This window comes from Onychostoma macrolepis, chromosome 05 (genome assembly GCF_012432095.1).
Source record: "Onychostoma macrolepis isolate SWU-2019 chromosome 05, ASM1243209v1, whole genome shotgun sequence".
Taxonomy (NCBI): Eukaryota; Metazoa; Chordata; class Actinopteri; order Cypriniformes; family Cyprinidae; genus Onychostoma; species Onychostoma macrolepis.
Window position 1 is genome coordinate 24649003 of NC_081159.1, and position 24095 is coordinate 24673097.

Sequence of the window (24095 nt, forward strand, 5' to 3'; positions counted from 1 at the left end):
TATTAGCAAGGTTTACATGTGGTAAAATATTTACTGTAAATGACCTCATATGGGGTGCAAAAATAACAAATGTGACGAGGCTGCTAATAATAATAGCCTAATTATTATTATTAAACATATATTATTTAAATAATAATAACAATAATGTATCTGTCATATGGCCTAATTTTGGCATTCATTATTATTATTATTATTATTATTATTATTATTATGAGAACCCCACCAAGAATATTCTCTCGCGTTCTGAGGGCTTTCTTGACTCCTCCTGCTTTCCGTAGTGAGACCGAAGGGGGCGGGACCGGCATGGCGGCCAAGGTGAGTTACACTTCCAGTTGAGTTGGTTTAAATGATAGTGTGTACTATTTAATAATATGTGCATTCTGCAGAATAGTATCACACATCTCGACAAGTATCATTTTTCATGATCTGCATGATGCAGCTGTTAATCAGAAAGTAAGAACGGTGTATGTGAAACCTTAGCGAAGAACATGCTGCTCTTAAACTCACTGTCACACACTAATGATCTCTCACTGGCTGTGTCTTAAAACATAATCTGCTGCCTAGATATCACTCTGAGGCACCTGTCTCTAGTCAGGCAGCTGGCGAGGTTTTGAGAGACGACACTCTCTCGCTGTCACTTTCTGTCACTCTTAAGACTCGAGACAGTAGGATTGGGATTGTTAAGCGTCTTCTCTCGCTTCAGTCCATTAAAACTAATACAGATAATGTGCTTAAGGCAAGATCAAGGAGCTGAAACGGAGAAAACACTCAGCCAGGCCAAAGCTGATAGTTATTATACTACACACGTTTTATGAAAAGTGCAGAACACATGCAAAAAAACATTTTGTACATGAACCATGGTAGTACCATATAAATACTATGGTATATGAATAGGCAGTCATTTAATACCATTGTATTATGGTCAAAACCTGAAGTATCTATATTATTAAACTGTGTTGATCCTCAGATTCTGAAGTATGCAGCGCTGCCTGCTGCTGCTGTTGCAGTGGGTTTGGGCTCATTCAGGATTTATTCCATAAATGAGAAAATAAATGAGCAGCTAATATCTCCAAGAGAGGTAAGAAAAATAATGTTTGTAATGGTACCCCTATATACCATACTGTTTTTGCGGTATGTATGTGGTGTGCAATTTGTTAATTTCCTGTATGCATGGAATACCTGAGTGACCTACTACATTTATCAAAATGTATGAACAATGTACCATACAATTGTTTGAAATGTTAGTAGACAACTACTGTACACTTCCATTCAAATGTGTAGTGTCAGTAAAATGTATCACGGCCTCTACCAAAAATAAAGCAGCTCAGCTGTTTTCAACATTGATAAGATTAAAAATTGAAATCAGCAAATCAGTGTAATAGAATGATTTCTGAAGGATCATGTGACACTAAAGACTGGAGTAATGATGCTGAAAATTCAGCTTTGCTACCACAGGAATAAATTACATTTCAAAATATGTTAAAATAGAAAACACTGATTTTTAAATTCAGATTTTGTGAAAAAAAAAAAGAAAAGAAAAAAAATCACAATATTACTGTTTTTACTGTCTTACCCACCCTAAACTTTTGAATGTAAAGTAATACCCATGTTAAATATCACCGTGACCTCTCTCTTTTTTTCTGTTTCTGTCCAGTTGTCTATCTACTCCCCAGATGACCCTGCTGTGCGGTTTGTGGAGGAACAGCCTGGTGTAGTGCAGACAGGGCTGGGGGCCGTGAGGGTGGGCCTGCAGCCGTGCGTCAGAGCAGTTCAGGTGAGCTCTGTCACACTGTGATAATGACTTAATTTGTCATTGTTAGTAGTGCGAGTTTATGAAAGATTATCTGTTCTTGTTTTTACAGAACACCTTCACTTCAGTCAAAGTTGGTATGATATCTGTTTACCACGCAGGGCAAGGTGAGCCTGACGTTTGCGAATGAGCGAGCGAGTGAGAGAGAGGGAGGAAATTACTGTGAACCTGACCGTCAACTCTTGACCTTCTCTGGTTTTAGATACATATCACTTCCTTCGAGATCCACCTCCTGGCTTCCTGCCTAGAGTGGGTGTCATCGGTGTGTCCGGACTGGGTGGCCTGATACTGGCACGCAAGGGTGAGCTGAGAATGTGTTGTTTTACTGTTTAAAAATAGAGTTGGGTATCGAGTTTGATACTTTTTAGGCACTGACTGAATTGCCTCAATACCATTGAGTATCAAAAAATGTCGTTCGAGATACCAAATTTTGATACCCAAGGGTTTAATTTGGCTTTGGTGAGGCATCAAGATAAAACACTAGGTAAAAAACCATCATACGTGAGGCTATAGTTTGCAAGCATCACAACACTCATAGATGAAAGGCTACGTAGCATTTTTGTTTTAAAATGACTTGTCCATACTGGTGTTTCCACAGCGCTTCAGAAAAGATTTCCGTCCACAATACACGACCAAAAACGCACGTTACGTGACCATTTATGCACACTGTAGCACCATGAGACAATTTAGAAGATTTATGCTATGCTTTTACTCAAAACTCACTTTAAATCACCATCGAGTGTTTGAAAAAAGTTTTTCGAGGTAATGTTATATTGTTAAAATGGATTTCATAAAATTGGTATCAAAAAATATATTGTTCGGAAACCGGCATCGAAGTCAATGTATCAGTATCGGTATCGGAATATTTTTGACCGATACCCAGCCCTAGTTTAAGTGAAGAGTAAGCAGCATCTGTGTAAATGTGTGCTTTTGCGCAGGCTCTCGTTTAAAGAGGATTTTCGTTCCTCTTGGTCTGGCTACCGCTGGTACTGCAGTATGTTACCCCACACAGACTGTCGGAGTCCTGAAGGTACATTCTGTCTTGCACTCAAAAAAACCCTACATACTTGATGTTAATTTTTCACCCAATCCTAGAAAATCATTGCTTATATGTGACCCTAGACCACAAAACCAGTCTTAAGTCACTGGGGTATATTTGTAGCAATAGCCAAAAATACATTGTATGGGTCAAAATTATAAATTTTTCTTTTATGCCAAAAATCATTAGGATATTAAGTAAATATCAAGTTCCATGAAGATATTTTGTAAATTTCTTACCGTATATGTATCAAAACTTAATTTTTGATTAGTAATATGCATTGCTAAGAACTTCATTTGGACAAATTTAAAGGCGTTTTTCTCAATATTTTGATTTTTTTTGCACCCTCAGATCCAGATTTTCAAATAGTTGTCTCTCAGTCAAATATTGTCCGATCCTAACAAATCATACATCAACAGAAAGCTTATTTATTCAGCTTTCAGATGATGTATAAATCTCAGTTTCGAAAAATTTACACTTAAGACTGGTTTTGTCATCCAGGATCATATATACTTTCAAATACATACATTTTCCCTCATTTTTGCTCTCTTTTTTTTCATAGATTACTGGTAAAAAGGTGTATACTGTCAGTTCATCTGTTGCTTTAATGTTTAAATCCAAACCAAAGGAAGAGGTCATCATGCCTGTTGTTAGCGTGGAGGTAATCTACAAAGTTGCATATTAAAACCATGTTGGTTTTTACGTGTCTGCTAAATGAATCAATGTAAATGTAAAGTCCACTTGTATTACAATGTAATTTAGATTTTTATGTTTAATATATTTACAGTCTGCTGCCACTGTAACAAGCTCAGATACAGAATCACCCGCTGAAGCACTTTCTGAACTCCTGCCCGAGTCTGAGCCGGCAGCTGCTGTTCCAGATGAGGATGTCACACCAGTAACACAAGTTGTCCCATCAGTGGATTTAGCCCCGGTAGCAGATGTGTCAGGAGATTCTGTAGAACCTCCTCCTGTTGTTGATGAAGCATCTGGAATTGCTGCCCCACCCTCTGAATCTGAATCTCCCCCTGAGCCTGTTCTAGATGCACAATCCACCCCTGTTCCCAGACCAGCACCTTCTGCTGGAGTAGATATTACCCCTGTTGTGGAGTCTGATCCTGAAATTATCCCAGAAGCTGCCCCTGCTGCTTCAGAACTTGATGTGCCTGCACCTACAGTTGTTATAGAGGAGGCCACGCCCTTAACTACACCTACTGTAGAGGAAACCACACCCCCTGAAGATGCCAACTTAACCACAGCAGACGAGGAACCTGCTGAAGAAGCCATTCCTCTGACACCTCCCCCAGCTGAGGAGGCCCCGCCTTCATCTGAACCTCCTGTAGATGAGCCAGCCACAGGTGAGGAAACATATTTAGTTATGAAGCAAGTCTGGTTTTGGTTTATCATTTTCCCCCTCCAAGTAGTCAAATGCAGCTATTCTAGATAATTCCTGAGGATCAGTTTCTTTTTCTTTTTTTGTACTACCTGACAAAGACAGAAATGTTTAATTTAAGAGCAAAATATGCACATTAAGTGTCATTTATGCTTTAGATATTTTATTTTATGTTTTAATGATGCTGTCATTCTCTTGCTGCCACACAGAATGATGGGAAATGTTGCTTCATGTTTTTGAAAGTATCTTATGCTCACTAAGGCAGCATTTATTTGATCAAAAATAGTCTGAAATGTAAAATTTTATTACGATTTAAAATAACTGATTTCTATTTTAATATATTTAAAAAATATTCCTGACAGCAAATCATTACATCAGTCTTAAGTCACATGATCCTTCAGAAGTCATTCTAATGCTGATTTGGTGCTCGTTACTTAAAACAACAGCATTTCTTTCCAATAGAAATCTTTTGTAACAATATAAATGTCTTCACTTTTGATCAATTTAATACATCCTCGCTAAATAAAAGTATTAATTTCTTTAAAAAAAAAAAAAAAAAAAAAAGTACGGACACCAAACCTTTGTTCATGTGCATCTTCATGTTTGTTGCAAAAACAAGAATTCTTACATGACTTGACAGCATAAGCACTTCGCTTCTCCACCGTCCGTCTCTTTCCATTCTAGTGAAGTCACGTTTTGTTGCTGACCCTTCTCTGCTTGACCACGGCCAGTCTAATCCAGAGGACGCAGACATGTACAGCACACGGAGCTGATTGAGTGACAGAGAAACTGCACATATGATGAGATGTTTTAATATGCCATGATTCCAGCAGCGTTTGATCATTTTGTGATTAGGATATTTATGTTTTACCAGTGATGTGGAGGAAGGTAATGTCACGTTTCTTTCTTTCTGTGCTGCCTCACACTTGTGAGAATTTTCTTACCTCAGCAGGGATATCAAACACACAGAAAGCCACATTTCTGTGTTAACACGTTATCTACATTTTGTTGATGCTATGGAGGAAAACCCAGGGTAACAGTACTTTAATAAAAAGCCTGTGGTCCCTCAGTTTAATCTCCAGATTTATTTCTGACCTCAATTCCTGTAGCAACATTTTTTACTGTGAAAAAAATTACATCTAAAACTGGACCACACACAAAAAACCTTTTTATATGATCAAAAACATTTGATGTATACATGTATTTTCTAAAATACATTTTACATGGGTTAGGAGTAAATATAGCAAGCCTTATCTTATCTATTTGTTTGAAATTGGAAAATGAAAAAATACTAAAATAATCTGTCAGAATTTCTGATAACAGCTGTTAAATCTTGACCCATTTCAAAATATTAGTTGACGCTGCATCTTTAGTTTCAAAATATTTCAAACACGACAATTGTGGGATTGTCCAGCACCATTTTGGACAGTATTTCTCAAAGGGCACTAATGTGTTTTTGTTAAAAAGTTTAATTTATGCTTTCTTTACATAAATCTTTATTGCCTGTGCAATAGAAAAGCATAAGATAAAAATAAAGGTATGTTTTTGGGCTTGAGTTTATTTTTCTGAAATTACAAACAAGCATATATTATTAATACAAATACAAAACACCTTTCTGCCCCATTTACACATAAAAGCAGTTTTCCAGTCCCCTAAAACAACTGAACTCGGATCAGAACACACTGATATCCATTATCTGATTGCACAGGACTTTTTTCTTTGCATGATTATCTTCATGACGTGTGGCGTCTCATTGAGTGCCATCAGGCTGGCAGATATCCGCTGTCCTGTAGAGTTTGGAGCAGATCATTTCTACCCTGCGTTCTCCGAGCAGACAGAGATCAACAATACACACCACGCGCTCCGACTCCAGCTGAGGGGCAGAACACATCAACGACCCTGCAGAAAAACACACACACACTTTAGTGCTACAATATGTCACAGTGACTCACAGGTTTTTCAGCAGAGATGGAGAATGTGAACCGAACAGAGTGGAACACACACACACACACACACCTACACACACACACCTACACACACACCTACACACACACCTACACACACACCTACACACACACCTACACACACACACACACACACACACACACACACCTGGTGCGGGGCAGCTACCATCTGGCTGAACACACAGTTGTCCTGTTGATATGCAGGACAGCAGGGAGTTGTCATGCTGAGTGTGTGGCACTCCAGTGGCTCTGGGGTCATCAGGGGAGACGACAGGCACAAACTGAACATCTACTGCGGCTCTTTGATTCAGCCCTGAGAGAAGAAGAGAAGTCCGGTTATTACCTGAAGCCATAGCTCCAGTCCACAACATGGTGAGCTGCAGCTGCTGCTCTTACCCAGAATCGTGAGTGTGAAGTAGCCGGTGCAGGCCACAGGTGTGTGTGTCTGTGAGGTGAGATCGGGCGTCCATCTGGCTGGGCTCAGGTTCAGGTGATGTAGTAGAACTTCTCTGTCGTCAAAGTGGAATTTTTCAGGAATGCTTTCCTGATCGAGTCTACCCCAGCAAAAGTGATCGGTCACTTGCTGTTTCACTAAAGGCCAGACTCGGCTCTCCCATAATGCAGCGGGATGGCTGGCAGCTTGCTGTACGTCTGGGACTCGGAATGTCTGGTCAATCTCTTTAGAACAAAAAAAATTGATATTACAATACAGTTCAAAAGTTTGAGATCAATAAAAAAAAATTGATGCTCACCAAGACTGCTGTTATTTGATCAAAATATAGTAATATTACAATTTTAAAGAACTCTCTTTTGTCTAATTTATTTTAAAATATAATTATTATGCATTTATATATTTGTGTCAGTGATGTTTAGAGGGTACAACACCTTTTCCTACAGCTGGCTGTCTAACTGAGGCATGTTCGTCTTCAACCCCAGATTCCTCCGACTCCAACTCCCCTTCATCCTGTCGCTCTTCTTCCTCCTCTTCATGAGAGGAAAGGCCCACCTGCCTGAGGGGGAGAAGGGAGATTTAAAGAAATCTACCAAGCAGTCAATTATTGCAGGAAATAATTTTGACTTCATAGAACCTCAGTTAAAAAAGGCAAATTTTAAATTTACATTACGCATTTATTTATGAAATCTATAGGTCAAGGCACTGCAATTTAAATAAATGTACATTATTACAGAAATTTAAATAACTGCATATTAAATGTACAATTTTCAAGTTTGAATATACATCAATTGAAGTTTCAGTCAGTCTGACCTATTTTAATCTCAGCTGGGTAGAACCTCAAAATACAACAGGCAGGTTTTCAGATTAAAATACACAAAAATACAGATGTTCTGTTATTACTAGTTTGCTGAATTACACAAAAATATCTGAAATTCTGTTTAATTTATGAATAGGCTGAAGTGAGACATGCTTAGATTACCTGTTGGACTGCATTTTGGATCTGGTGAAATACTGTCGATGAACTCCTCTGAAAAAAGAGGGAAATCAACTCCTCTGAAAAAAGACTTTATAAAAAATATAAGGCAATATTCATTCCACATCTGCCAATGGTAAGTAAACCAGCCATAAATGCCTTAGCTGACACATATGTTTTGGCTTTAAAATTTTCCTTAAATATTCTATATAAACATTTATAATCAAAAGATTCCGATTTCAAATAAATGCTGTTTTTTTTTTCCACCTTTCTATTCAGCAAAGAATCCTGAAAAAAAATGATCATGGTTGCATCAACAAACTTTTCAACACTGATAATGAAAAAGCACCAAATTCACATATAATAATGATTTCTGAAGCATCATGTGACACTGAAGACTGGAGTAATGATGCTGAAATTTCAGCTTTGCAATCACAGGAATTAAGTACATTTTAAAATATATTCAAACAGAGAGAAAGTTATTTTAAATTGTAATATACGTCACAATATTTTTGCTTTTACTGTATCTGACAAATGCAGCCTTGGTGAGCATAAGACTTTTCTATTAAAACCATTAAAAAAATCTCACCCATCCCAAACTTTTGAATGGTAGTTTATAATGAACAATATCCTCATGGATGGCGACTGGTGATGAACGGCTTACCCTGAGCCTGTCTGCACTCTCCTGCGTTTAGGTGAGACGGTAATATCAGAATCAGGTGAGGTCGAATCCACTTCTCTCTGTGTCAGAGTCATCTCATCCACTGTGGAGCGAGAAGCAGCAGCTCCAGCGTCACTGACTCCTCTTACGGAGACACCCTCCTGCTGTAAAGACATGTCATTATTTTTGTCAGGACATTTTCTTAAAACGCAAAGGGAAATGACAGACTGTCCTAATGATGGTTGTTTCATCTTGATTGAGTTGTACAGGCCTGTTGTTCACTGTGTGGTGGCCATGTGTGGTACTGCACAGCAGCCACGTAACCCTGTACAGCCACTCTCCTGTGCTCTCTGTACTGCAGACTCTCCAGCTCCCCCTTCAGATCAGCCACTGCTGTAATTGGCTCATCTGCAACACACAGGAATTAAACTGAATTGGAACAACTTGAGGGTGAGTAAATGATGACAGAATTTGTGAACACTGAAAATAAAAAAATGCATGACTCGCAATACTGTTTAAATTTAGAAGGGCTAAACCTCACTGGTCATGTTGCTGTTGGTGGTTGGTGTGAAGGTGGGTGGTGCAGGAGGGTAGCAGTAATGTCCTCCAACCGAAGTCCTCCGCAGCATGACACTGTCCTTCAGTGTCTTAGTCCACTGAATGAATGCTTTAACTTTTGGCTCATTGACATAGGGCTGCTTTTTATGACAGCCTGTTAAAGCGCACACAGACAAATAAATAAAGATGAGTTGATTGTGATTATCTGTGACCTCATTGGCTGATTGAATGCTCTGGCTGAAATCTACCTGTGATGAAGAGCTGTGTTTCTGTGCTACTGGTCAGATACACAGAACAGCCAGCCTTACACACTCTCATCTGAGTGCACACCAGATACGTCACTGCAGAGCAAGAGAGAAGTCATAAATAAGGTTATTTAGCATAAGAGAAATGCAATGTATGTGTTCATGTACTGATGGTTTACTTGGGCAGATGTTGTTGAAGATCTCTGGCTGGGATGAAGAGAAGATCTCCAGGATAAATGGTGAGTCAGTTGTCCCATCCACTGCATGTACCCAACGATACGCCCAGAACTTTTCAGGTCCTGACACACAAACAAACACACACACACACACACACACACACACACACACACACACACACACACAAGCAGATGTAACGGTGGTTTGACCAATTCCCAACCCTAAATTTGAATAGTAATAATGTAGCTTATATTAGCAAGCACGATTACTGACAACCAGCTGTTTAATAAAAGCAGCAATACCTGTCTTCTCCTTGCTCCTAATTCGCTCAACCCGGCCCACGTATGTCACTAGACCAATGATGTCACAGGCTTGGTTATTATTCATCGAGTCCACCTCTGACCTGATCACAGGGAGAGGTTTAGAAAATTGTTGATTGGCTTCATGTCAAATTTACATGTATTGTAAATAAGGCAAACCAATAACATAAAGGTATTAAAAACATGCAATTAAAATCCAATAAAATAACACATTAGTTTTTAGCTATGTTTGTTTGCATATTTGCATTTGACACACACTGATTTATGCTACCATTCAAATGGTTGGTATCAGTAAGAGTTTGTTTTTGTAAAAAAACATCTTATGCTCACCATGTTTGCATTTATTTGATCAACCATACTGTGAAACAGTAATATTGTAAAATATTATTACAATTTAACTGCTTTCAATTTTTACCATATTACAATATGTCTGTTTTATTCCTGTGATGGCAAAGTTGAATTTTCAGCAGTCACTACTCCAGTTTTCAGTGTCACATGATCTTTCAGAAATCATTCTAATATTCTGATTTGTTCTGTTTAATGATTTAGTGGAAACTTTAATCATTTCTTTCAGAATAGAAAATACAAAAGAACAGCATTTATTTGAAACAGAAATCTTTTGTAATATGTAACCCTGGACCAGAAAACCAGTCTTAAGTCGCTGGGGTATATTTGTAGCAATAGCCAAAAATACATTGTATGGGTCAAAAAGATCATGTTCCATGAAGATATTTTGTAAATTTCTTACCGTAAATATATCAAAACTTAATTTTTGATTAGTAATATGCATTGCTAAGAACTTCATTTGGACAACTCTTTAAAGGCGATTTTCTCAATATTTAGATTTTTTTGCACCCTCGGATCCAGATTTTCATATAAAATCTATTGTCCGATCCTAACAAACCATACATCAATGGAAAGCTTATTTATTCAGCTTTCAGATGATGTATAAATCTCAGTATCAAAAAATTGACAATTAAGGTTTTGTGGTCCAGGGTCACATATTATCCAGTTTTCACGATCACTTTTTGAACAATTTAATGAATGCTTGCAGAAAACAAGTTTATTTTTGAGAGACACAAAAAACAACTGAGCCCAAACTTTTGAATAGTAGTGTACATTCTTGCAGGACGTCCTGTATTTGGACATAATGCAACCTGAGGGTGCCCTGAAATTTTAAATAAATCTGTGTACCTTGTGGCAAAGATGTATGGGACATCAGGCAGATCCCACTGAGGCTGAACACTTTTTGGAGGAATCACTGTCACTACAGAGGCAGGACTTCGAGGATTCAGGCTGATCTCTACAACCCACAGAACAACCACAAACAAAGAGCTGAAATAAAACTTTTTCAAGAAATGGTCCAATACTGAACCTAGGTGAAAATGCAGCATAAGAAAGCTAGCAACTAAAAAGCTCTGGAGTCATACCAATGGAGTGGAAAGTCATAAGAGAGAGTGTGCGGATGTGTGGTCTAGACCGGTTCTGATAACTGTGTTTCAATGAGTACTGCTGCAGATATAGGACCGAGCCGACTGTCAGTCTGTTGAACCATTCAGGACAAAGATCATTCCATACAACCATGGACATGACGCCACTCTGATCAGCCACCTCACAGTACACCTGAAAGAGAGGAAGAGGGACGAAGCAAAAGAAAGAGATCATAGCCCCAAAATGTTCGCTGCGCTGAAGAACCTGCAGACAAAAAGAACCTTTCACGTTGACTCACCTGAAACGGGAAGTCAATGTTTTGTCCTGGTTTTCCATAGTATCGTATCCTGGACCTGTGCAGAATTCGGACCAGCAGTGGGAGAGGCCGTCTGGAGCTGTGAAAGAACGCTTCCAGATCTGCCAGAAGTGTGATTCTAGACACTGACACAGAAATATAACAACATTAACAACATATAATAAAAGATCACACTCCTATTACACAACAAATTACATGCAGCTGTGTTAAAATTAAAGTTAATGTAAATTGTCTTATTGCACATTCTCATTTCTTTTACACAAATTATTTGTGTTGACTGCATTTATTAAACACAATTATTTAAGCTTTAGAAAATAGTTTTTAATATTTAAAAAGCATTCATATACAAGTATTTAATTTGATTTAAAACAATTATACGTTTATTAATAACTACAAGCCAGCATTTTGGTGCTAAAATAACTAGCTTCAGAAAACATTTTAAATATAATTAATATAAGTGTCTACTACTTTAATGCTTCAAATAACTTTCGTAAAAATAAAATGTCAAAATATGGGCGAAATGTTCCATTGTCATTCAGTGTAACAGATATAATCATGTAAAAATGAAACAGCATACTTATTCTGACCTGTATATATTAAAATGTATAAAAGAATAAGTGATCGTTCCAAATTTTATTAAAAAACTCTTGCTGACAGCTAGGCAAAACCTAGTGCTTTTATGGATAGTGGCAAAGATGGGTAAAGAATTCAAATTAGTTAATATGTACAGTGATGATGATAGAACATTTCACCCATATTTTGTCATCAAAACAATTATACGTTTATTAATAACGACAAGCCAACATTTTGGTGCTTAAGTAAGCATATTAAATAAATATAAATGAAGTGTCTACTTTAATGCTTCAAATAACTTTTGTAAAAATAAAATGACAAAATATGGGTGAAATGTTCTATCATCATCACTCTACATATTAAACTTTGTACATAGAAAATTGTATTAAATTAAAAGACTGTTGCTGATAAATGGATAAAACCTAGTGGTTTTAAGGATAGTGGCAAAGATGGGTAAATAATTAAAATTACTTTTTGGGGGCCGCACTGTGAACCTTAAACAGAGTCTTTAAAGTTTTGAAAAGAACATGATTTCATACCATCAATGACCACGTCTGGCGGTGGACTATAAGGAACCCAAACGCTTCCACAAGGATCATCGTTTATCCACAGTGGTAAATAATATTTTCTGCTCAGCTGCAGGGGTCCATCGGACCGGGTCACATGGTCCTGACACCACTCCGGGATACTCCCCACGTCTTTAACGGACCGAAACCTCTCCGGAAGCTCCACGACGCTGTGGATGCTGTCTATCCTGATGTAACTGTGACTCAGCCTCGTCTCGTCGTGGACCATCGACAGCTGGGACACCAGGACCCCGACCCCGCAGCGCAGCGAGCCCGTCCTCACCCACCGGCTCAGACTGTCCGCCAGCTGACACTTTGTCCGCCACCGGCCGTCCGTTACCGTCAGGTCGTAGCTGTAGCTCTCAGCGGCGGGATGCTGTGCGCTCAGGTAGCGGTCCAGAGCGATGACAGCCAGGCACAGCGGGCGGGTGAGGGTCAGGGAGAGAGTGTGCGCGGACCGCAGCTGCTCAAACACCGCCTGGAGGGCAGAACCGGACCCGCTGTCACTGCGATCCGCCGGGCCTGCCATCACTGAAACCACAGACGGTTAAACCGTCCAGATCCAGGCTCAAACCGTTAACTCCACATTTAACGACGTAAGTTATATAAACAAGTATATAAAAGCGACTGTTTATAGGAGACAGATACTCATTTAGCTTAATTATATGAAATATACAGGGTTTTATTCATTTGCATTTTGAAATAATATACGTGTATGCGATTTTATTGCTCATGAAGTCAGCTCAAACCTCACGGAATGTAAACAAACTCCAAGCGCGCGGCGAGTTCGTGTTTCTTCTTCCCGAGTGACTGAACACTAAACGTTAACCACAGCGCCACCTACAGGCACGGAGGACACAACAGAGACACTCTGACAACAAAGTTCTTCCTTTGATCCCATGTCACATTTGGTCTACATTACAAACACCGGGCCGCTTTTTTATGGTCATAAAGTGTATTACGATAGAAAAATCTCTTTAAATCTATATTGTTGGAGTAACACAATTTCAGAAGAAACGACACAATTTGAAGCAAAAGGTGGCTTTTCCTCATCCGATATATTGTATATGCATTTTTTAGCTAATGTAGCCTACTTTATAACCACGGACCACAAAACCAGTCGTAAGGATTTATTTTTCGAAATTAATATTTATACATAATATGAAAGCTGAATAAATAAGCTTTCCATTGATGTATGGTTTGTTGGGATAGGACAATATTTGTTTGAGATACAACTATTTGAAAATCTGGAATCTGAGGGTGCAAAAAAAAAAAAAAAAAAATATTGAGAAAATTGCCTTTAAAGTTGTCCATATGTAATCCTTAGCAATGCATATTACTAATCAAGTTTTGATATATTTATGGTAATTCATGATCTTTACTTAATATCCTAATGATTTTTGGCATCAATAATTTTGACCCATACAATGTATTTTTGGCTATTGCTACAATACCGTGCTACTTATGACTGGTTTTATGGTCCAGGGTCACATTTGATCCATATTGAAAACAGCAGGCCTTGATGAAAATGTTTTTATGGTCCCAAATTACGACAGAAAAATCTCTTTAAACTCTAAATTCTTGGAGTAACACAATTTCAAAAGAAACAAGAAACTGATAATATGCATTTTATAACTAATGTACTTTATAACCACACATATGTTATTAGTAAATGAATGGTGTACATATTCAAGGTACACTTGAATTAATGTGTATTTATTTCACAAATGAATCTTAACTTTGAAGTCAATATGAGCTCCATTTACACATGCAATGGCCTACAAAAATGTAGCGTTTTAGGAAAAATTACATCAAAGTGGCCAGAAAAGAACAGTGTGTGTGCTATTAAATCTTAGTAAATTTAAAATAACTATTTCTGAAATGAAGTATTTCTGGTCAAATTTGATTTCAGAGCTGCTGAAAGACAAAAGGTGAGACACCATGGCTGGTTCTTCATATATGGGTCAAATTTGAGATGGAATGCTTTCTTTTATAAAATCAGGGGGGAAAAAATGTGTGTATATAAAAAATAAATTACATAAAATTTACATAAAATATAATAAATGTTTATTTAGAAGTAATACATAATGTGTATTATTTTTATATAAACAAATTTTTATACAAAAAGTAATTAAGAGTCGGTATAACATCCAAACTGTTTCAGAATGTAAACTTTTTTTATTATTAATTTCTTTTAAAACAATATTAACAATATGTTAAAGCTTGTTGTGATGGTATATGTACACAGAAGAATAAAAGGGGGAAAAACAAGCCATACATTAAGTGTGCAACATCAACTCGCTGAACTGACAAACAGAAAGCTTTACGTCCCCCCAAAGTAAGACACTTCAATAATTAATCTGTTACAAAATACCTCTGTTTTTACTTTCAGATCATACACTGTATATAAATTTATTTCAATCTATTTGACATCTTATAAAATAAACAACTATATTTTCCTAGACATTTTTTTGTGTATCTTATATTACAATATCTTCCATGTATTTTCTGCAGAGTATCAGCAGAGATGGCTGTTTATACCAGGTGTCATTTTCCGTCTCTTCCCCTTACCTGGTAGAATATAAATGCATTGACAATGTCACCTGATGTCACCTGTTCAGGCAACACATATAACACATACACTCACAACACACAGATAACACACACTCACGAATCCACGAGGCCTAAAACCTCATCAGAACAGACACTTTTGGGGAGAAATTCAGGCCAGAGAGAGAGAGAGAGAGAGAGAGAGAGAGAGAGCACAAAGCAAAAGACATGAAGAAGGGAAAAAGAATAAAGTGCAGTTTCCACAACCAGAGCATAGTTTCACAGATAAAGAGAACAAAGATGAGAGAGTCAGTACAGTTTTCTTCTACCACTCACAACCCAATCAATGAACACAAACACATCTGCAAAACAATCAAACTGTTATCTCAAGAAACATTTGAGTCTTAATGTTCGAGCCTGGCTGGCAAAATATTTCATGAAAACACCGCAAATGGGCAATAAATGAAGGATGAAACAGCCCATTTTGTTCGGGGGACAATGTACACTCTATATGGCCATCACAGTGGCAACTGGCATAAGTCATAACCTTTGGATTTATTTGTCCTACATTTTAAAATGAATGTTTTATAGCTCCTCCTTCTGGTTTGTGTTAGAAAACACATCTACCGTATTGGGATGAATTCGTAGGTTGAGCAACCTAAAATTTACAGTTAAATCTGACTCAAAATGAAGTTTCTCTCATGTCTAGAGAGACAAAGAGCATTTGTGAGACTCAAAGATAATCTCAGAGCAGCAGAAGGTGATAAATGGGAGGCACAGATACAATCTTCCTCGTGTTGAGACTCCAGGGAGGCAGAACGAAACGCTGAGATGTGAAACCTTTCAAAACATTTAGAAGTGGTTCAGGTGGGCAGGTTTGGGACCTAAATGAGTTTGTGGGAATGGGGGATTTGATATTATAAGGTTTGTAAATGTAAAAATCTCTGGAGTGCTTCCTTTGAGTGTAGTTCTTAGTATCTGAAACATCTTATTTGATCTAAATATTAACAAGCTAGACACCTGCGTGGAGATGTCACACCTGAGAGAGTCGGGGAGTTTCACACTTTCTACACATGGCTGAAGGAATGTCGAGGAAATTTTCGTACAAAAATACTTTCGGTTTTCATTCAGACAGCACACTGGCTTTTACTAATATCAAGCGTTTCTTGCTAATACAAGAAAAAAAATACCTGACGAAAAACAGAAATCTCTTCAATAAGTATAAATTACACACATTCTTGTTTTTCAATTTGCATTGCACAACATACAGAAGGGCACATGATCTTAGACCGTCTTGAACAGAATTCTCTTAGTTTAAAAAAATAAAATAAAAAAAATCAGCACCAGCCTTTAAATGTGCTATGCGTGACAGGATGGAGGAAAGTGCAAGCTTGAAGTCCCAGCAAAGAAAAAAAAAAAATGTAAATGATTTTCCGATTGTCAGATTTAGTTTTTTACCTATTTGTGTGTCTGTTAGTTTTCACAACATTCCAGAACATCTAAACATTTTTGCCTTTCGCCTGACACTTCCGTGTCTATACATCAACTCCCTAAAAATAATACATACATTTTTTTTTTTTTAAATAATAATAGTAATGGGGAAAAAATAAAATAAGTATTTTTAATATTTGAGTTGTATTTGTCAAACACTTTGCCCAAGTGACAGGCAGATGAGAACATTTCCATTTCTGCAGCCCTGACATTATGATTGTCTTCAATCATTCAACCTGCATTACTGTCTTATTTTACATCTTCATTTTTGCAGTTTAACTGCTGCAGCACTTGCGCCCACCACCATAAAACAATCACTAAGTCCCTCTACTACGAAGCATGAATTAGACAGAGCTTCATCCCTGTGTAATACTGAAACTAAATATTAAAGCACATCTGTCGTGCTCATATTGACATCAAAATCAATGTAGATTTATGTGTGGACAGGCAGGCCACATGCACGTCTGAAAACTCAAAGAACTGTTTGATCAGGGAAGCCAACATGCTTCTCCTGAAGAGCTATGTTTAGAACCTTAATATGAAATAAAATGACTGAAATACGATGTTCCGGAACTCAATATGTGGAGAAACTCTACGTACAGTACAGTGGATCGAGAAACAAAGAGTAACAGGGATCGAGTTGAACTCATCAATAGGAAAGTTTGCCCTAGTGCGAAATTGTTCTTAAATATTTGAAATATACAACGTGATTCAAGTTTCTTTATGTTAGCGTTAACATAACTACAGGAGGGGGCCGAACCTGCTCTGCACATGCTAACAGGAAGCCAAATGTTTTTGAAATATATTTGGGTCTTCGCTGAATTATGCCCAGCTCCTAGCATCAGCACACACACATGAAATATTATGCGTGAATTCAGTTCATTACCGTGCATTTTTCTTCTTGTTGGTGGGGTGATTTCTCTTTTAGTTAGTATTTTAGTAGCGGTTGAGGACAGAACACACGCAGCAGCGTTTACGCTCTGTCAAGGCATTACTTGATTTGTTGATTTTGTCTTATTTGTGTAAGTTTGTGTGTTGAAAAGTCCAGATAACTGTAACATTACAGTACCAAAAACCCTCCACGGCTTTCTGTCCTTTACGTATCGATCAAAGCGCCTGCTCGACTGCTCTGTGACCCCTGTCTCCATGATGGGTCACGTGCCTGCAGGCTCCTCCTGCGTATCCCAGCATCCTCTGCGTGCAGTCCAGTCCAGGCCAGGCAGAGTCCTTGGGCCTTGTGGCGTTATCACCATCATTTGCTGTCATGGGAACTTTGAGGGACTTTGGCTTTCTCGATTTTGGTTTGGCTCGGGAACGAGCCTTCCCCTGAGCCGAGAGAGTCCCTTCCCATCATGCCTTTCAGAGCTAAACGCTCAACGCGCTTTCCCGGCAACCTCTTGGCTTTTCCCAGGTGGCGGGGCTACCGTGGGAGCATGTTTCTGTAGTCCGACAGGTTGCCGGACTGTGAGTGATGATGATGCTGCTGCTGCTGCTGTTGTTGTGGCTGTACGTATCCCACAGTGCTTTGCTGTGGAACACTAGGGGTGTGGAATAAGGCCTGAGTGGGAGCACTGTGAATCAGACCCTGAGGCTGCATCTTCAAGAGAGAAAGAGAAAGGTTCCCATATGTTTCTGAGGTATTCATATGAATCAGACAACATGATTCAAGCCAATATGTGAGCCTGGACCACAAAACCAGTCATAAAGTATCACGGATTTAATTGTAGAAATAGCCAACGATACATTATGCGTGTCAAAATTATCGATTTTTCTTTTATGCCAAAAATCATTATATTAAGTAAAGATCTTGTTCCATGAAGATATTTTATACCATAAATATATCAAAACTTAATTTTTGATTTGTAATATGCATTGCTAAGATATATAATAATATTTCGATTTTTTTTGCACCCTCCTATCCTAACAAACCATACATCAATGGAAAGCTTATTAGAAAGCTTATAAATCTCAATTAAAAAAAATTGACCCATATGACTAGTTTTGTGGTCCAGGGTCACATATGATTCAGAACTGTAAATCTGAATCACAATATTGTTTACCTGAAAGAACTGCTGAGGTTGTTGTAGTGGTATGCTGTGTGGGGCAGCCGACGGGTGAGGCGTGTAGGTGGGCGTGGCCTGATGGGTGATGAAACTATTATGGGGGATCATGATTGGTGAGGTGAAGACGGGGGAAGGGACAAGCACAGCGTTACAGTTCACCTGCTGCACAGGGAAGGAAGGAGCCATCATCTGCTGGTCCAGAGGATATCTGTAACACACAAACATTTTTGGTGAATTTCGAATAGTATGCTACTCATACTACTTCTGTTATGACACAAATAGCAAAAGTAGCATGCTCTTCCAAATTTAGCCTACCATTTGGTCTATGACTTCATGTTCATTCATGCTCACACACACTCACTTGGTTTGTTGAATAGTTGAGCTGCATTGGGAAGACTGGGCCCCCCCATTGCTGTCTGGTACAAGCGTCTGCATTGGTTGGTTTAGTAGCATCCTACCAATCCAAAAACACCCCGTATGATATTACTGATCAGATCAGGGAACATGTTTGTTATAATTACACATTCTGTAATATTACCAAAATAAGCCAATCATGAAGCTCCCTCACTCTACCAATCAGAAAACACCTCTTATTCTGTTGTTCCCAGTAAAGTCATGGCTAAATTAGATTGTTACTACTGTATCATGGATCTACTGTAATCTATTATTTATTGAAAACAGCCAAATAATAATTATTTTTTGCTAAAATGGTTAAAATGTCATTAGAAACTGCTATTCCAATCAGAGAAACTGTATTAAAGGGATAGTTGATCCAAAAATAAAAGTTCTGTCATTAATTACTCACCCTCATGTCGTTCCAAACCTGTTAGACCTTCGTTCATCTTCAGAACACAAATTAAGATATTTTTGATGAAATCCGTGAGCTTTCCCCACATAGACAGCAATGCAACTGACACGTTCAAGGCCCAGAAAGGTGGTAAGGACATCACTGAAACAGTCCATGGCCACGTACACACTGCAGCTAAATTCGGTTGTCAGTTCACCTTTTACTCCTTAATCACGTTCTGTACACAGATAATTCACTAAAATACGGGAGTGACAACCGCATTCTACAACTGCATTAACTCCCGAAAAATACAGGTAGTGATAACCGCATTTACAGAAATTCTACGCAGTGTGTATGGAACCGAACTGAACAACTAGTTGTTAATGACGTATCTGAGCGTGCATCAGAAATGTGTCTTCGTCTGTATGTGAGATGCAAGAAAATAACAGTGAAAGAAGTCTTAACTTAGCAAGGGGCTAGCTGCGCTCATGAGCCCTGCGGTAAAGTGTCAGTGTTGCCAGATCTTCATAGAAAAAAAACACTAAAACACCCAAATGCTTTGTTTTGTAACACCAAAAAAAACCCTCTTATATTTCATATCCACAACAGACCACTTCATTAACTTCATAAAGTGCCTATCTTTATGAGATAAGACCAAAAAACATGCCTAAATGCGCTTGTAAATATGAGGACATGGCAACACTGCAAGACCGCACTCTCTAAAGCAGCCTCCCGAGCATAAACACAACGCTGCACATCTATCAGCGGTAGTTTAGTTAAAAGTCAATGGACAAAAAGAGTCTTTAGTCAAAAAATGGCACAACAAATGGCTAAAATTTTATTCACTCCCGCAAGACGACAGAATGTTGCTATGGTTACAAATGCGGGAGTGACTGTTGTTGCGTACACACATGGAACGATAATTTACAGGACTCACTCCTGCATTTAAATGTGGTTGTCACTCCTGAAACTTGTAGTGTGTACGTGGCCCATGTGACATTAGTGGTTCAACTGTAATGTTATGAAGCTATGAGAATACTTTTTGTGTGGAAAGAAAATAAAAATAATAACTTCTCTTCCGTTTCAGGTGAGTAATTAATGACAGAATTTTCCATGACAGAGAATACCATCTCAACAGCTGTTTATAAGCACTGTTTATTCATACCACACATTTATTGCTTTAATTAATTTAAATTAATTTATGCCTTTTAAAAAACGTGTATAGTTTACAGAACATTCTCTGGACTCGCGTCATCCTGGACATCAATATTTTAACAATTCATAAAAGATGAATCACTTTCTGAGTTAGGATAAAGGTTAGGATCTGAACCAAATTTTCACACCGAACATTCGTCTTGGTGTTAACAGGCCTTTGCAATGTATTTCTGCCACAGTAAACTGTGTTTTTCTGTGTGTTTAAGGTGTGTTGTTACCGTAGCTGTCCGTCCTGGCTGTAGTCGGTGTGTGTGTGTCTTTGGCAGTGTGTGTCATGTTGGGTTCGGTGTCCGTGGTTGGGTGAGAACATCATTGGGTTGCTATAGAAGGGTGTGGTGAGACTGGTGTGTGTCTGCATTGGAACACTAATGGCCTGCATGTGTCCAGTCTGAACCAGTCTCTGCTGGCCCTAAACACATACAAAAAAAGACATCCATAACTGAATGAGTCTGCGAGTGAGTAATATTTATGTGTGTGTGTTGTGCGTAATGTGTACCTGAGCAGATGAGCTACTGGGCTGTTCTCTGAGTAGTGTGTGTGATGAATGTGAAACACAGTGTTGGGGTTTGGGCTGGGTGCTGTGTTGAGATGGCCTGCCCGGACCCTGCTGCTGCAGACCAGAACTGGCAAACTCTCCCTGTATCGGCTGCTGGAGTAACATCTGCAAACACAGAGACCCAAACTGCTTTAGCTCTAAAAATAAAGTCAGACTCCAAAACAAACTTCCTCTCTGAATACAGTAGCTTTTTTCCACGGTGAAGTAATATGGTATAACTACACTACAGTTCATAAGTATTAACTGTTTGATACTTACAACAAATGGTTCTTGAGCAGTAAATTAGCATATTAGAGCTGATTAGAATGACATGTTATATTTGAAGGAAATTACAGCTTCGCCATCACATATATTTTTAAATATATTAAAATAAACATTACAAACATTATTTTAAACTATTCATATTTTACAATATAACAGTTTCTACTGTGATTTAAATGCAGCCTAGGTGAGCATAAGAGACTTCTTTCAAAAACAAATAAAGAAAATTCTTCATATTTTTATATTATTTTCTATGTTTGAAGTATTCTATCTGTTCCAAATTTGCACAAATAAAGATAACACTACATGTTTAGAATTATGTGCCTGTACCTGTAGATTAGCAAGTTGTAGTTTCTCTTTAATGTCGTGCAGCTCTTGTTGTTGTGTTTTGATGTCGGCCTGTAGGATGCGTGTCCGCTCTTCTAGCTGCTCTTTCAGCTGGTGCATAACGCCTAACTGAGGCTGCTGGAATCCGTACAGAGATTGTGTCTGCAACCCACATCCATACAGAACACTGAGAACACACACTCAAATATACAAAAGGAGCAAACACATAGCGCTTTTCTACCTTTTGGAAACTGTGAACTTCTTTCAAACACAGCCATTGTTTCCACTGAGCCAAATGAAGACATGACTGACTACATTATTGCATAACATTTTGAAAAGCTATTTTGAATGCCACTGTGAGCTGCAATGGGCAGAATTTATAACAGATACAATTTAAAGCAATCAACCGACGGTACATTCACAAATTTTATTCAGATCATTTTATTTTAGATGGACAAAGTGGCTGCTTTTTGTATGCACGAGGACAGCATTATAGCCCTGATATTAGCAGTCCTCGGTTTAAGTCCAGCAGGTTTTTGGGACCAGTGCAAAACCATTTTTATAGCCCTAAACTGCCGTTCCTGCAGCAGAAATATGTGGGAAGGTTCTAGATTGGGCACGGTCACCCAGTCAACGGTAAAATGTTGACAGTCTTTCTATTCTAAGATCACAACAAACACTAAACTGTAGCTTTACTTACACATGGAGAAAAAGAGAGACAAAGGAAAAAGTGGGGAAAGAAAGAAAGCAGCTGGGAGAGACTGACCATAGTGGAATGCTGACTGCAGGAGGGGGAGAGTGATGTGGGCTCAGAGGAGCTCTGCCTCTGAATCAGGGTCTAAAACAGAGACAAAACATTCAGATACACACACGACCATAAAGTTTGGGGGGTCAGTAAGATTTTTTTTTTTTAATGGGGACATCAGATGCAAAATTCACTTTTACATGGTGTTTGCATTTAAATGTGTCTTACTGTAGCAGTGTGTGGACACAACTACCAATGATAAAAATCCTTTTTTTTTTTAAATCCCCAAAAAACCTAAACATTCTCAATAATCAAAGCCGTTTTGATTTTCAAGCAGAATGATGTCATATTGCTCAATGCTCCGCCACAAGTGCATATTAGCATATATCCTCCCTTAGCCAATTGTACGCTGATACCAACTTGTGGAAAATGGGCATCCACTGTCCCCTTTTGTAAGGAAACGATTGTTTTATTCAGCAAGGATGTTTTAAATTGAACTAACATAAAAGTAAAGATTTAAAAGAGTAAAGATTTTTAGTTTGTTACTAAAGATCTCTGTCACATAATTGCTGTTCTTTTGAATTTTCTATTCATTAAGAAAAATGAATTTTTCTCATTCAAGAAAAAAATCAGTTTCCACCAAAATATTAAGCAGCACAACTGTTTTCAACATGCTAATAAGATATGTTTCTTGAGGCCCAAAATCAGCATATTAAAATGATTTCTGAAGGATCATGTGAGACTGAAGACTGCACAAGGATAAACATGAAGATGATGAGCATGTTTGTACCTTTGATCCACTTTGTGGCATTCTGCTGGAACTCTTCTCAGGACCAATGGAAGCAGACTGCCGTGACGACGTGCATGCTTCTGTGTACCTCACCGATGAGTTCGCTATGGACACAGACACACACAGGCATTCACATGATCACCTGATGCACAAGTGCACCTCATAACTGCAGAGTGTTAGCCGAGGTATGCGTTTGTACTCACACGCAGAGTCAGACAGTGCTGTGTGTGATGATTTTCTAGAACTTTGTGATGACACTGATCGAGCACTGCTGATTCTTTCCCGTGTAGCTTCCAAAGGAGGACACATGTCCAAAAACACCTCCTGCCCCTGCACACAAAACACATTAAAGGAATAGTTCAAACAAAAATGAAAAATTGCAGTCATCCTCAATCCACCCAAGATGTAGAGGAGTTTGTGGAACAGATTTGGAGAAATTTAGCATTACATCACTTGCTCACCAATGGATTCTCTGCAGTGAATGGGTGCCGTCAGATTGAGTCTCCAAACAGCTGATAAAAACATCACAATAATCCACACCACTCCAGTCCATCAATTAATGTCTTTTGAAGTGAAACGTTGCATGTTTGTGAGAAAGAATTTATCATTAAGGCATTTTAACTTTCAACTGTCAGGAAAATCCATAATCGAAAATCCATAATAATGCATAATCCATAATAAAAGGTTCATCCCCCGTTGTCCTCTCACATCAAAACACAGCAATATATTTGTTCAGAAATGTTTTTGCTTGTAAATGGTGCTTGAGTTGCACATATTTCTCACTTGATTCAGACAAGATTAATTTTTTAATGGAGAAAGCAATATTATGG

General features: G+C 38.3%; 3 protein-coding genes across 11 annotated transcripts in view; 1 reads left to right on the forward strand and 2 right to left on the reverse strand.

The window, feature by feature from the left end:
• Positions 1–225: 225 nt before the first annotated feature.
• apool (apolipoprotein O-like) lies at positions 226–5311 on the forward strand. Its single transcript, XM_058777334.1, has 9 exons — positions 226–315; positions 968–1078; positions 1655–1774; positions 1863–1917; positions 2013–2111; positions 2749–2840; positions 3412–3510; positions 3637–4207; positions 4927–5311. Exons 1-9 carry the CDS (start codon positions 304–306, stop codon positions 5013–5015), a joined length of 1248 nt encoding a protein of 415 aa, XP_058633317.1. The 5' UTR covers positions 226–303; the 3' UTR covers positions 5016–5311.
• A 143-nt stretch (positions 5312–5454) lies between these two features.
• radx (RPA1 related single stranded DNA binding protein) lies at positions 5455–13342 on the reverse strand. 4 transcript variants are annotated; one of them, XM_058777331.1, is made up of 16 exons: positions 13230–13342; positions 12454–13011; positions 11324–11466; positions 11025–11217; positions 10789–10897; positions 9577–9677; positions 9277–9396; positions 9101–9193; positions 8836–9006; positions 8566–8702; positions 8298–8458; positions 7640–7687; positions 7092–7216; positions 6603–6884; positions 6355–6519; positions 5455–6141 (listed from the first exon to the last, which is right to left on the reverse strand). In XM_058777331.1, exons 2-16 carry the CDS (start codon positions 13007–13009, stop codon positions 5993–5995), a joined length of 2553 nt encoding a protein of 850 aa, XP_058633314.1. In that variant the 5' UTR covers positions 13010–13011; positions 13230–13342; the 3' UTR covers positions 5455–5992. The 4 variants fall into 4 exon arrangements, with proteins under 4 accessions (XP_058633314.1, XP_058633315.1, XP_058633316.1 ...); XM_058777332.1 differs by having other exon boundaries at positions 13235–13253; XM_058777333.1 differs by having other exon boundaries at positions 8298–8455; positions 12454–13300.
• A 1296-nt stretch (positions 13343–14638) lies between these two features.
• npas2 (neuronal PAS domain protein 2) overlaps positions 14639–24095 on the reverse strand; it is a 67172-nt gene continuing 57715 nt past the window's right edge. For all 6 annotated transcript variants that reach the window (XM_058775792.1, XM_058775796.1, XM_058775790.1 and 3 more), the window contains exons 14-22: positions 23469–23595; positions 23266–23369; positions 22497–22568; positions 21734–21892; positions 21083–21247; positions 20805–20995; positions 18946–19038; positions 18582–18792; positions 14639–18118 (exon numbers count right to left, since the gene is read on the reverse strand). In XM_058775792.1, coding sequence (XP_058631775.1) covers positions 17942–18118; positions 18582–18792; positions 18946–19038; positions 20805–20995; positions 21083–21247; positions 21734–21892; positions 22497–22568; positions 23266–23369; positions 23469–23595 — 1299 coding nt within the window. In that variant the 3' untranslated portion in view covers positions 14639–17941. The remainder of the gene's footprint in view (positions 18119–18581; positions 18793–18945; positions 19039–20804; positions 20996–21082; positions 21248–21733; positions 21893–22496; positions 22569–23265; positions 23370–23468; positions 23596–24095) is intronic.